Source organism: Natator depressus, chromosome 3, assembly GCF_965152275.1.
Source record: "Natator depressus isolate rNatDep1 chromosome 3, rNatDep2.hap1, whole genome shotgun sequence".
NCBI lineage: Eukaryota > Metazoa > Chordata > Testudines > Cheloniidae > Natator > Natator depressus.
In genome coordinates this window covers 85392601-85406922 of record NC_134236.1, presented here as the reverse complement: position 1 = coordinate 85406922, position 14322 = coordinate 85392601, and the positions used below count along the sequence as shown (strand labels likewise).

Genomic DNA, 14322 nt, shown 5'->3' with positions numbered 1-14322 from the left:
AACCCAGCCTGGAGCAGAACCTGCCACCCCTTGGGAGTTAAGTGATCTTCTCTCATCTGACTCTCATTCTTCCTCTCTTCATCTTTCCTGATCTCTGTGCTGTTTTTCATGCTGTCAAACATGACATCCTTCCCCATTGGCTGGGACCAATTGCTGGAGTCTCAGAGAGCTGGCCAATCAGTTTTCTCCCATCTATCAGAGTCCTCTTTTTTTTTGCAGCTCACAGCAGAGAGAGGATGGTCCAGTGACTAGGGAGCTAGCCCTGAAAGAGTACCCCATGGACTTACTGTATGACCTCAGGCCAGTGCCTTAGGGACAGAGTTTCAAAGGTTTTTAGGCACCCAAAGATGCAGCTAGGCATCTAGTGGGGTTTACAAAGCACCTAACCTTTAGGCACTTTTGAAAATCCCGCTAGGTGCTTAAATACCTTTGAAAATCTGGCCTTTAGTCTTTTTCTGCCTGAGTGCTGAATCTGTACAATGGGAATAGCAACAAAGTTCTGCATCACAGAGGGGCTGCGAGGAGAAATAGGTTAGACACTGAGGCGCTCAGATGCAGTGGTGATGGGGCCACATAAACACCATGGGTAGAGTGGAACTTCTCTGTACCACTGCTATCCCTTTGCTGGATTTTGGCCCCTTCTTTTCACCTACAACCCTCAAATCTCTCTTTTCTGAATGTAAACTTGGCTCTGAGGGCTTGGCTGTATTTCTTCTGAGTTCCCTGTGTTCTCCAGCACCCCACCGCTCCCGCCCCAGAGGGATTCCTGTTTTACAAACTCATATAAGGACTTCCAGTTCCTTAATTTAATTTCCAGCCCGTTCTTATCTTAATCACCCTGCCTCTATTTTTAAACCACATACTGACTCCCAGCCTCAGTCTGCACAATCTGGGAGCCCCATCTTTCTTCTGGAGAACTCACATTCCACACTAATCCTATGCAGTTAAGAGCTCCACCTGGGAGCACACTTCCTGTATGAATTCAGGGGGGGCAGGAGCACCCCCCCCCCATGGTGCCCTTGCCATGGTCAGTTTCTGCAAATCCATCCATATGTCAATCTATGCAAATCTGCTGCAGAACTCAGAATTCTCCTGCATGTTAAAGTGTGCATGTGCTTCATTCTTGCTCTGATTGCATATTTTATTTTTGAGGCGCATGAGCCATTCTCACTGAAGTAATTAAGTTGAGTGGGCTCTAGCCATAACTTTGCACCAAGTTAGGGCTTGTCTACACTGGCACTTTACTGCACAGCAACTTTCTCCCTGAGGGGGTGTGAAACCCCAACACCCCCTCACCCCCCAGAGCGGTGCAAATTTCAGTGCTGTAAAGTGTCAGTGTAGACAGGGCACCAGCGCTGGGAGCCGCGCGCCCAGAACTGGGAGCTATTCCCCTCGGGGAGGTGGGTTTTTTATAGCACTTTAACGTTGCTAGTGAAGATGTGCCCTTAGTTTTGTGTGTGTTGGAGGACTGACTCTCAGCTTTCATGAACTGTAGTGGCAAGTGCTACAGAAATGTTTGTTAATGAACACATTTCAGCTTGATTCATCTGCACTGGTGGAGGACAGTAGATGTGTGGAAGATGCATATAAATCCTCACCAGCAGGGACAGCTGTGGCCTAAGGGGCATTCCCTCCCAGGCAGGGCAGATAGTTTTTGCCCTGTTGCCCTCCCTGCTGTTTCCATCAGTGGAGGGCAGCTTTAAAGCAGTCCACTGGAGCCCAGTTAGCAGAGACTGCCCAGCAGGGGGCTGCAAGCGGGTGTCAATTTAGGTAAGACCAGCTCCTTTGTGATAAAACCCTGTCTGGAGAGGATAAATTATGGTCAAACCTGAGCCTTTCCTGGCCTGGTTCTCATCTTTCTGTCCTGGCTACGAGGAGGTGGATGATGCGTACATACAATGGAGGAGCAGGATCCTGTAAGGCCAAATGTTTTGCAGAGACCCAAGATGCTCTTTGAACCTGCTGATAGCAGAACAATGTTTCCACTAGAGCTGGGATTTCTTCTTCTTTTGCATTAAAAGTTTAATTTAAAAAATGACTTTTTTTTCCAAAACCACTTGCTTTGTGCAAAAAAATTGTTGATTTCAGTAACAAAGTTACTGAAATCATTTTTGAAGTAGTTATCAAAATGCTTTATTTACTCAAACCCGTGTTCTTACTGAAAACTGGGATTTTGGTCAATGAAAACTTTCAGAAAAGATTAGATATTTCAGTAAAAATTGTTACATAAAATGGACCCATTTCAAACCCTGAAAAATGGCAAGAGTGAAATGTAATTTCACTTTTTCACTAAATCGTTTTCCTCTTTTGCAAACGTCTCAGGTTCATACAGGTCCGGTAACCTGGCAGTTTCTATGTGCAGATGGTCCTGAGTTGCAAAGCTTCTGTCCATCTCAGAATTCTTCCAAATTTAGGGTTGGAGTGGTGATTAAATATTAAGTAAATGTAAGTGCTCTGAAGACACTAAACAGTGTAAAAATACAGTCAGAGCAAGGAATGGGCATATGCTTAGACTGCCTAAGGGGCATCAGGTCTTCTTGGCTTGATGGACTTACTGTTTCCTGGTTTATGCCGAGTCCTGAACACCTGCAATTCTTATTGAGGTCAATGGGAGCAGTGGGTGCTCAGGATTGTACCCTCATGTAGAGAGGACCCATTAATCTGGGACCTAGATCACAGAATATTTATGCATACCCTAGTTGGAGGGAGGCACTGGACTGGAGCCATTGTTGTCACTCTAACCCTAGGGCCAGAAATGTATTCTTAACAATGTCAAAGCACAGAAGGATTTTACGCCCTCCTCCCCCTCCCCACGCCCCCTCCCAAGGCATAATCAAGACAACAGGGACCAACATCTCCCTGCAAACAATTTTTGGATGGAAGTATAGAAGCAGTTATTCTATACCCTGAAAATGTAAAGTCTATTTTCTGGGACAAAAATCAGCAAGTAAACTATTCTCTGAGACAAAGAATCAACTAGAATGTATGCTAGACAAAGACATTTTCCATCTTATATCTGAACCCCCACTCTCAGTATTTATCTATATTGTGTTTTGCTTCATTGTTTAGTCCTTAACTTGCCTTCTCTCTCAATGCTGACGACTGTAAATATTTTAATTCCATTTTCCCTAATCCTGGAAAGTCCCATGCCCAGGAATAGACCTTATGTGCCCACAAAGTCCTGTGGTCTTTAGTAGGACTACTCACACACGTAAAGCTTTGTGGGATCCAGCCCTATTGTATTTTCTGACTCTTGTTTACAATAGATTGCAGAACTAAGAAGAAAGGACTTTTAAAAAATTGCATTGGATGTGACACCTTAAATAACCTGTTGGAATTTTTTTCTTCCTGCCTTCTCCTCCTAGCATATGGCTAAGCGAAAGATCGCAGTTGTTGGTGCTGGGTTGATTGGCCTCTCAACAGCAGTGTACATTTCAGAATCTATCTCCAAGTGCTCTGTGACTGTAATTTCGGACAAATTTACTCCCAACACAACGAGCGATGTAGCAGCCGGAATGCTTATTCCACACACTTATCTAGGTGAGTAAAACCTCTGCTCAGCTCATAGCTCAAACTTCAGAACAATGTGGATTAAAGTTTTTTTTAAGTTTAAACTTTCTTCAGATGATACCAAAGAGAAATTATTCCACTTGATAGTATTTGAATCTGATTAGTTTAGAATATATGTCTACAGTCTTTATTTTATGAACAATCATAAATTATGCAAAGGAAACCCCCAGTGTTTTGATGCTTAATCACCTGCTCTTGTTCCATTTTCAGTCCTAAGGTGTTTGGAGATATTTTCAGCTCTTTAATGCTCTACATAGTGTGTGTGTGTGTGTGTGTGTGTGTGAGAGAGACACCGACCCAGGGATCTCTTCATGGCAATCAGCAGAGAGCACATATGGATATATGCATAATAGTTCACCGGAGAGTGACATGTGAGGTGTATACCAAGAATCTGTAGCCCACTGTTTGTCAAAGTCATTGTGAAATGTATGTATGGATAAAATTTAAGATGTATATATATACTAAAAAAGTTATATTCTCAAGGTCTTGGAGTTAAGGCAGGTCACCAGGAAGTTTCATACCTGGAACTGTTCCTTTCAGGAAGGAGGCAGCAGACACCGATCTCTCTGTCTGGTTATTTGTTTAGTGTATGCCTGACCATGTAGCCCTATTTGCATGTTGAGCCATGTGCAAAAGAAGAGATTGTGAAATCTACAAGAGACAAAATTCACAGGATGGAATAAACAGCAGAGGTGTCTGCTTAAGATTAAAGACAAAGGATTATTAGTGTATATCTGTGAGTACAAGGAAACAGGCAAGTAGACAGCTTGTCTGTCTCATGAGAGGAAGGTTAAGGCCAAACCTGGCTGTAAAATGCTACAGGGATTTTGGATGAGCAATATTCTACACGACATGAGTGTATCTTGTTAATTAAGTCTAGGCTCTAGAATGCATGTTATGCTTTTGTTTTATATATAACCATTTGTTTCCAGTACTACTTCTTGCTGCTACTTGAATCTTTGTGCTTTGTTAAGTAACTGTATACTTGATTTCACTATACACATGTCTGTGCTGTGTGTTAAGGGCTGAGAGTTAAATGGAATAGTGATCTGAGGTGGAACTGATAAGCCGAGGTGCACTGATTCTTTAGAAGCAGTGCATCTCTGAATCCCATGAGTGTCTAGGGCAGCAAGGGCTGGACCCTCCAGGCGGATGCTCAGAGAGCCTGAGGTTTGGAGTGTGCCTGTTGCTAACCTGTAAAGAAACAGCAGGGCCTGCGAGGCCTAGAAAGAAATGCTTGTGTTGCCTGTAGCAGGGAGCTGACCCCCGGCAGGCACAGACAAGGCTTCCTCATGCTAAGGGCAGATGATAGCAAGGTGACTTTCAACTCTGGGCACCCCCAGGAAGCGGGTCAGTGTGCAGACGTTAGTGTTAACGAAAGTACCCCTGTTTCAGTAATTACTGTAGTCTGATGTTTGCTGAGAGGATAGATATAATTACATAGAATACCCTGGCCTGCACTGGGGAAGGGTTTACAAGGGAACTTAGGAGAGATTGTGTCTCAGGGATGGGAGGGAAGAAAGGGAAGAAAAAGAAAAAAGGCTCCTCCAGCAACTTTAACCTGACTGGCACACCTTGTATGTTTTACCATATGCATTTTATGACATGAACAATAATATATTGACCTACGCATGTAACCAATGTCCCATAGGCAGAAGTACTGCCTATGGGAAAGAGGCCGAGTTTATGTTGTTCTAGGAAATATAATGACAGGTTTCAGAGTAACAGCCGTGTTAGTCTGTATTCGCAAAAAGAAAAGGAGGGTTAGTCTCTAAGGTGCCACAAGTACTCCTTTTCTTTTTTAGGAAATATAACTTTCATTTTCTTACTTTTAAAATTTAATCTTAAAGTGTCCATCCTCAGGCCCTGATGACTTCAGTAGGGTAGGATTATGTGCTAGTGGATCCCAGTGCAGGATTGGGGCCTTAATGTTGCAGTAGGATATATTTTCCACTAATATATAGTTCAATCAGCAGGGATGCGTTGATTTTTTGGGATATAGTTCAGTCTTGTAATGTGTAACGACAACATTAAGTGGGTAAATATGAAGGCCCCAACACTGCAAGCTGCTAAGCACTGTCATCTCTCTTTGAAGACCAATGCAGTCCTGGAGAGTTGAGGGCAATTAGCACCTTATAGGAGGCATGCATTACCTTATAGCACTGGACTTTATAAATACTAAAATAGAGGTTTAGTTCCTGTGTATTTTGTGTGTTCAGGACAGTGTCTACTTTTACCTGGTCATATACAAAGTTTTACTAATGTAGAAAATTTACTATTCCTGGTTTCTCTGATGCCTACCTTTCTCAGCTGATGCGGGTTTGGGAGTCTTTTCCTGATCTACCTTCTCCCTCCATTTTAGTTTTTTGCTTTATTTCATATGTACAGGCATACCAATTCATCAGCAGAAGCAGTGGATTAGGGAGACCTTTGACTATCTTTTTGAAATCAATAATTCATCAGAGGCTTCAGATGCTGGCATTCATCTGGTGTCTGGGTAAGAAAGGAACTCAAAATAGGTTTTTAGTATTTTTATGCTATATACTGTAATAGGCAGGGTGACACTCCATCCAATACTTAAGGGACATTCTTTCTCTGGAGTCTCTCTTGTGACCCATATTCAAAAGGAGCTACAGTGTTAAGATGCATTTGATTACATGAAGCGAGTTTTCAAGCAAAAAATCATTCAAAGGCTCATACAGACAAAACACTCTGGGCTGGTGTCTCTTAAATATAAGTTGTAGCCCATATCTTCCCTACATTCCTCCTTCTTTAGTTGCTTGAAATGTACGTGGTCATCCTAGTAATGGGAGATGGAACATTGTAGGATCTTTCAGGTATGGTAACTAAATATAAAACACAGTAGGTTTGCTGCCCACCATACCTACAAAGATTTGTCTACTCAGTTTGTGACTTTGCTGGCACCTGGAAGAAAGTATGATCAGGCACTGCATGAAGATGAAGCCAAGAAGCTTGTAGCCTTTAAAAAGAGAGCCTGAGTCAAGCCTGGTCTACACGACAGGACAGAGTTTGATTGACGTAAGGCAGCTTACGTCGACCAAATTATATCAGTGTCTGCACTACAGCTTTGCTCCTGCTGATGTAAGTGCCCTACTACACTGACAGAATAACTCCACGAGAGACGTAGGGCTTACGTCGGTGTAGTTAGAGCAACGCAGTGTCTGTGTAGACACTGCAGGTTACATACATTGGCTGTTGGCTGTCATTCATGTCAATTTCACAACTCTGTGCTAGAGCCGTGAACTTGAGAAGAAAACTTGGCTCATAGCTTGGGCTGTCACCCCAGCTGCCTCTGGGCTTCCCACTTTGAACCAGGCTGCCGCCCAGGCTCCCCACTGTCCCCAGGAGCCCAGCAGCTGCTCCAGCTCCCAGCAGGGAGCTGAGAGCCCTAGGGGAAGCCAGGCTCCCATGGGAGAACAGGAAGCTGAGAGCCTGGGAGGGGTGGGGCAGCTGGGCTCCTGGTGGGGAGTTGCGCATGGAGCTGAGAGCCCAGACTCTCAGCTCCCCACTCCCTTAAGAGGGTGGAAGTGCTCCTGGTATGGACATGCGCGACCAACAGAAGGAGGGTAGTGTGGACCCTGAGTAATTACCATGGTGGTTCTAAGTTGACCTAAAATAGGTCAACTTAAGTTTGTAGTATAGACATGCCCTTAGTAGCTACTCAGTGGAGGTAGAATTAGTACTTTCCTAGGAGTGTTGTGTAGAAAGCTGGGGAAAGTTTGGATTTTAAAGGTGGGGGGAGAAAAGGTGTTAGCTATAGATTTTAAATGGGGCAGTGTAAACTAGCGGAGCCGCCCCTCCGCATCTGAGGGAGGCCTCACCTCCTCGCAGTTTGGGTCTGCTAAAGCCTTGTCCAAACAGGAAAAAGGAGGGAATCAGCCATTCTCAAGGGGCCCATCCTTCAAGTGGGGGTGGGCCACACAGGCTGGGCTCTGGCCTGCTACCAGGGAGAGCTGTAGCAGTCTATCCGCCTAGTTGTTAAACAGGGCAGGGTAGTCAATTGTCAAGGGTGTGGTCTGCAAAGGGCCAGAGCAGCAGCAGTTTATTCACCCTGTCGCTAGGCAAGGTGGGGCAGAAAACAGCCAAGGCTCTGACCTATGATCAGGCAGAGCTGTTGCAGCTCACTTGCTCAGCCTTTAAGCAGGCTGGGGCAGCAACCAGCCAGGGCTCTGGCCAGCAATCAAGCAGAGCTACAGCATCTATGCATAAGCGCCAACTTCTGCTGGTGGGTGCTCAACCCGCCTCTGCCCCCAGCCCCACCCCAACTCTCCTGCCCCACCCCCATTCCAACAGTCCCCACCCCAACTCCACCCCCTCCCTGACCCTGTTGGGCTCCTTCCCCAAATCCCCAGCCCTGCCTCTTCCCTGACTCCTCCCCTGAGCAAGCCGCATTCCCGCTCCTCCCCCCTCTCTCCTGGAGCTTGTTATGCTGCGAAACAGCTTGTTCACGGCAGCAAGTGCTGGGAGCTAGGGGGAGAAGTGAGGACACGGCACGCTCAGGGGAGGAGGTGGAAGGGAGGTGAGGCGAGGCAAGGCAGGGGTGGGGAGCTTGCCTGCCTGTGGGTGCAGAGCACCCACCAATTTTTCCCATGGGTGCTCCAGCCCCAGAGCACCCACGGAGTCGGCACCTATGACTCTATGCACCCTGCCTTTGAACAGGCTGACTCAACAAACAGTCAGGGCTCTGGCCTGCAACCAGGCAGAGCAGTAGCTCCAGTCCAGGCTATGGGGCTCCAATTTGGGGTGAGCACCACACTCAGTCAAGGGAGCTCTGGTTTGAAGTGAGCCAAGGACCATAGGTCTCCTGGCCTACAGAGGGGGAGTATTGCCACCCCAGGGGTGGGGTGACAGGGGGACATGGGTCCACCCAACTCCACAGTGTCCCAAACCAGGGCCCTAAGAGTGGTGGAGTAGTCCACCACTGGGTCAGCAGGGATCCGCCTGCAACATACTGACCTGGTTTCAGGCTCACCCTCCACCAGACTACTGCCTGGTTTCCCTGGGCTGCTTCCGTCTCTCCCCCTTGGGCGTACCTGGATCCAGGGGTCAGCCTCAATCTCCTCTGGGTACACTGCCAAGGGTAGCGGTAGCAGCATCTCTGCACCAGGAGCGTCAGGGCTTCGTGGAGGCTCATGCTAGTCCCTTGGGCAAAAGCAGTTTTTGGTGCTCACCTCTGGCAGCAGGGAAGAAGCATCTATCTCCTCTGGCAGCTTCCTCCCAACTGAGCAGCTGGGCCAACCTTTTATAGCTTCCCTTCCTGTCCCGTCCCTCTGCTTCCAGTGTGTGGGCGTGGCACTTCTGGCTCCTCCCACCAGGCGGTGTGCAGTGTTCCCTCCATGTCTGCATCTGAGGAAGGCTGCACCTACTCCCTACAGGCAGGAATTCCAGAGTTTAAACTCTGAAGGGGAGCAAACTTTGTACCGTACCTGGAGATGAGCCCAAGCAGTGGCACTGTGATGCAGATCTGGATTTGAGCCCATCTCTAAATTTAACTTGGTGTGGAATTTAGTTAGTGAATTCATGCGGATTAACCTAGAATCTCTGCAACAAGATTCCAGACTGGAGAGTAAATGGAGCACAGAAAGGATGTGGTTTTAATGGCCCATGTTGTCATTCTCCAGTACAGTTTTAGTTTTAAATGAGAACCATGAAAATAAGGACACAGGACACACTGGACTGCTATTTCCTCCATCCCTCCACTCACTGCATTTAATGTATTTAACCCTGTGTTAACCTGTTATTCTCCCTGGTGCCCCCTCTCCCCCCGCCCCATTTAGTGATTTTTAGCTTGGCTCCATTACCTCAAGCCTCACTCTGCCCTCACCCCTAGGTCCAAGTCCTACTAAGACTCCCCTAAATCTTATGGCCAATTAAATAATTATCATCTGTGACTCACGAGGTCTTTTACTTTGTTACTTTCTATCTGTCTAAACTCTAGAGATCCTGCTGACCAATGGAAGAAGATTGCTAATATTTTTAAATTAAGATCAAAATGAATTGTGTCACATGAACCCAAGCGTGTCTAAGTCTACCCTCTTCTCTTCCATGTCCTTTAGCTGGCAGATCTTTAAAACCATTCCTGATGAAGTGTTACCATTCTGGTCTGATGTTGTCCTGGGATTTCGTGCAATGACTGAAGAGGAGCTGAAGAAATTTCCACAGCACAGATTTGGTCAGGCTTTTACTACACTGAAATGTGACTGCCCGTCCTATCTGCTATGGTTGGAGAAAAGGTTGGTTTTGATGGGTATAGCTGATATTTCCTGAAAGGAAAGGCTTGGGAATATTCCTTTGATTTAATGGATTTTAAAATCTTTCCTTCCTTTCTGGGACAAATGGAGACTGATCTTCTGTGAGTTACCCCTGTGTTACACATATATCCTCTTTTGCAAAAATTTAAAGGCCATGGGAATGAGCTTCATTAAACCTAAGGCCATTTTTCACGATTCTGGTAGTGTCCAGGTGTTTTAAAATGGAGGAATGTTATATTTACCATTTTAATGCCCCATTACATGGGCAGAGTGTTGTGAAGAGGCTTTAATGTAACTGAGAATAAGGCCCCTGTTTTCAAAATCTTCTAAAACTATCTCTTAGACGCTCCTTGCTGGGTTGGTGCACAAGGGAGCAGAAGGTGCACAAAGCCTCCCCTTCTTATATCTGCATGCAATGACAGGGTAATTTCAGTCCTGAGTGCAAGGACACCTCCAGCCAGGGGAATAGCCACAGAAGCATTAGCCTCCCCAAGTAGGCAAGGAACCATGGTCCTTCTCTTAGTCAGTGAAACAGAGCTGGCTAAGTACACCAGGGAACCTATATACCTTATACCAGGCTGACTCAGGTACTGCAGCTGCAGTCCCCCTGCAGATAATGCACACAGCTAGATGATGATACATTCTGGAGCTCTTGCTGGGGCAATTCAGCACCATCCTCAATGAAGGACTGTGTCTTAATGGCTCAATCAGTTTCTTCAAGGGAGACATTCACTGAGCATTGGGGGAACTATCTTATGCATGACCTGATCCACATACATTTACATGGGGAATCGTGCAGGATTTGGATGTGGAAAGCGGATTTCTTGAGAGCAGCCATATTCCTGGTCCTGTCCTTTCATAGATTCATAGATTCTAAGGCCAGACAGGACCGTTGTGTTCATCTCCTCTCTGATCTCCTATGCAGTACAGGCCATAGAACTGCCCCCAGATAATGCCTACAGCAGATCTTTTGGAAATACATCCGCTCTTGATTTAAAAATTGTCAGCAATGAAGAATCCACTACAAGCCTTGGTAAATTGTTCTAATGGTTAATTACTTTCACTGTTAAATTTTTGTGCCCTATTTCCAGTCTGAATTTGTCTAGCTTCAACTTCCAGCCATTGGATCATGTTAAACCTTTCTCTCCAAGATTCAAGGGCCCATTATTCAATATTTGTTTGTCATATAGGTACTTACAGACTGTAATCAAGTCACCCTTTAGTTTTTTCTTTGTTAAGCTAAATAGATTGAGTTCCTTGAGTCTATCACTTTAAAGCATGTTTTCTAATTCTTTAATAATTTCTCATGGCTCTTCTCTGAACCCTCTCCAATTTATCAACACCCTTCTTGAATTGTGGGCACCAAAACTGGACAAAGTATTTCAGCAGTGGTTGCACCGGAGCCTAATATAGAGGCAAAATAATCTCTCTACTCGTACTGAAGATTCCCCTGTTTATGCATCCTAGGATCGCATTAGCTCTTGTGGCTACAGCATCACATTGGGAGCTCATATTCAGCTGATTATCCACAACGACCCCCAAATCTTTTTCAGAGTCACTGCTTCCCAGAATACAGTCCCCCATCCTGGAAGTATAACCTACATTCTTTGTTCCTAGGTGTGTACATTTAGCCATATTAAAATGCATATTGTTTGTTTGCGCTCAGTTTACCAAACGATCTCAATTGCTTTGAATCAATGACCTGTTCTCTTCATTATTTAGCACTCCCACAATGTTTGTGTCATCTGCAAACTTTATTAGTGATTATTTTATGTTTTCTTCCAGTATTGATAAAGATGTTAAATAGTGTAGGGCCAAGAACCAATTCTTGCAGGACCCCACTGTGAACAGACCTGTTCAATGAAATTCCCCATTTACAATTACATTTTGACACCTATCACTTAGCCAGCTTTTAATCCATTTAATGTGTGCCAGGTTAATTCTAGTGTTTTAATCAAAATGTTATGTGACACCAGGACAAACACCTTAGAGGCATCTATGTAATCTTGTAATCTCATCAAATTTGTAATCTCATCAAAAAAAGATATCAGGTTAGTTTTACAGGATGTTTTCTATGAACCCATGTTGATTTTCATTAATTACATTAACCTCCTTTAGTTCATTATAATTAGGTCTGGTATCAGCCACTCCATTACTTGTCCAGGATCACAGTCAGGCTTACAGCCTATAAGTAAGCAGATCATCCCACTTGCCCTTTTTAAAAACTGCACAATGTTAGCTTTTTTCCAGTCTTTTTGAACTTCCCTAGTGCTCCAGCACTTATTGAAAATCAGCATTAATGGCCCATCAAGCTCCTCGGCCAGTTCTTTTAAAATTCTTGGATGCAAGCCATCAGGACCTGCTGAAATGAAAGTTAAAAATGTCTAACTTTAGTAGCTTCTGTTTAAGATCCCCCAGAGATACTAGTGGAGTAGAAAAAGTGTTATCTTCTGTCTTTTCTCTGCCACAAGTCAAATGAGCATTCAGATGTTCCTCATTTGCCAGTGTGTAACTTCCAAAATGCATCCCACCAGCTCTTGAAAATGGTAAAAGATGCTAATGCTTTGCAAGCCTTTGCCACAAACCAAAGGTGATGTTTTGAAGCCTCTAGCCTCACTGGTTTTGAGCTATGAAATGACAAAACCTGTCAGGAGAATTTGAAAATCTTGGAAAATGCCTCCTGTTCCAACCTCTGGAATTGGCTGGGCCAATTCATCTCTGATTTGGTCAAAAACCTCTCTTCTGCCCAACTCACCTCACAAACTATTCTGGAATCAGGAGCAGAAAGGAGTAAAAAAAGTCCAGGTACTATCTTTCTGTATTATCATCTTGTAGAAAACCTTACAGAAATATTTGCATGTGCAAAATGCTTGGCACAAATGAAGGCTTTAAAATGTATGCCTGTGCAGAAAAAAGTCTTACAGTTCATGTTTTTCCTTCTGAAGACCAATTCTCCTCAAGCCACATCAATTTCAAAGAATTTTAGCAGAGTCAGAAAACAGATCCTATAATGTGTACGTATAATCCATTTAAATGCGCTTAAAAAGAGCAAATGTTTGACATTTCACAGGCATAGTGACTGGATACGAGGTGATTTGATGTTAGGTAGTAAAATGTGTGTCTACATCTTGGAACAAATTGCTAGATAATCGGCTTGTTTGATTATGTTCCATGCCACCGAACCATATAAAATAACATTTCTTGTTTTTTAGCAGCAAGCATGAGTGGGAGTACTCTAGCCGACTTCTGTTGTGTCTCACAGGAACACACGCCTTGTCATGTTTCATTGCTTAACTGATACTGAAAATTGTACTAAGGCACAACTAAATCACTGACTCCATTTAGTATCTGTCAGGCTGCTTCACCACAAAGGCTTCTGCTGTTTCCTTATTCCTGTTTCAGACTCTTCTCATTTCGCAAAGGATGTAGTCTAATAAGATGATCAAGTCCCCCCCCTTGTCCCCCTACCCCCACCCGGTGAGTACCAGGAAAGAGAGCATAGTAAATATGTACTATTTTGCAAACCTAAGTGATCTGAACAATATTTATGGTACCTTCACAAAAGCATTTACTATACCCTCTTTCTAGGTTAGCTTTAATGTCACAGTTCAGGAACTTTGTCCCTCTACCTTGTCTGAATTCTGCAGAATGTTTAGTAGTTTTTGTACAAACATATTTTTGCAAAAAAGATGACAGAATCTCAAATGCTATGGGTGAGATCCCACTAGAGAGAGTTAATCTCTACCTATTAGACAGATTAGGAGCTGGTCCTGCAGGGAGAACCCTACATTTAAGCCATGCTCAAAATGAAGCTTAGGTTGAGATTTAAATTAACAATAAATGTAAACCCTAGGAAGAGGATGAGTTTTTGATGAGAGAATGGCATGCATGCCTAACGTGCAGTCAAACAGATCTCTTTACAGATATTAAACCAAGTCATCCCATCCTACGTGAGATCGCCACTTTAAAACACCCAGAGTAAATTGAAGTTAATACCTGCTGTATCTCACTCTCTATAAATGAGGCCTGATTCCTTTCTTCCTTGTGCAGTTATAAATAGTGTCATATTTGATAGCAACCCTGAAGACAGAGTGACATAAGTGATGAATTTGGCTCAAGTAACAGGTACCTTAGAAATGCATGTAGTAAAATACTATTAATAATATAATAAATACTTGTATGATGTAAAAGTGATATTTTGCCCATCCTTAGGCTGCATGAACTGCTCAGTTTTGGAGCTATCATAAGAATGAATTCATGAGATCTCTATCACATCTTTTTTGCCACAGCATCTCTGTAATATTTGTACACCTGATATATTTTGCCCTGTCCAATCTTATAAACAAACGAAGAGCCTTTTGTTCGCAATGTCTTAATTCCAACAGCCAAATCAGACAAGTCATAAACAAAAGCCCTGTGCTATCTATCTCTGATTTTTCTTCAATTTTCTATTCTTCTGTGTCTTAAAGAGTCTCTTACT

General features: G+C 44.0%; 1 protein-coding gene across 3 annotated transcripts in view; it reads left to right on the top strand.

Annotated features, from left to right (window-relative positions):
• The window catches only part of DDO (D-aspartate oxidase), a 46899-nt gene that overhangs the window by 31019 nt on the left and 1558 nt on the right, over window positions 1-14322 (top strand). For all 3 annotated transcript variants that reach the window (XM_074948239.1, XM_074948240.1, XM_074948238.1), the window contains 3 exons: window positions 3366-3540; window positions 5959-6067; window positions 9648-9824. In XM_074948239.1, the coding sequence (XP_074804340.1) occupies window positions 3369-3540; window positions 5959-6067; window positions 9648-9824 (458 nt within the window). In that variant the 5' untranslated portion in view covers window positions 3366-3368. The remainder of the gene's footprint in view (window positions 1-3365; window positions 3541-5958; window positions 6068-9647; window positions 9825-14322) is intronic.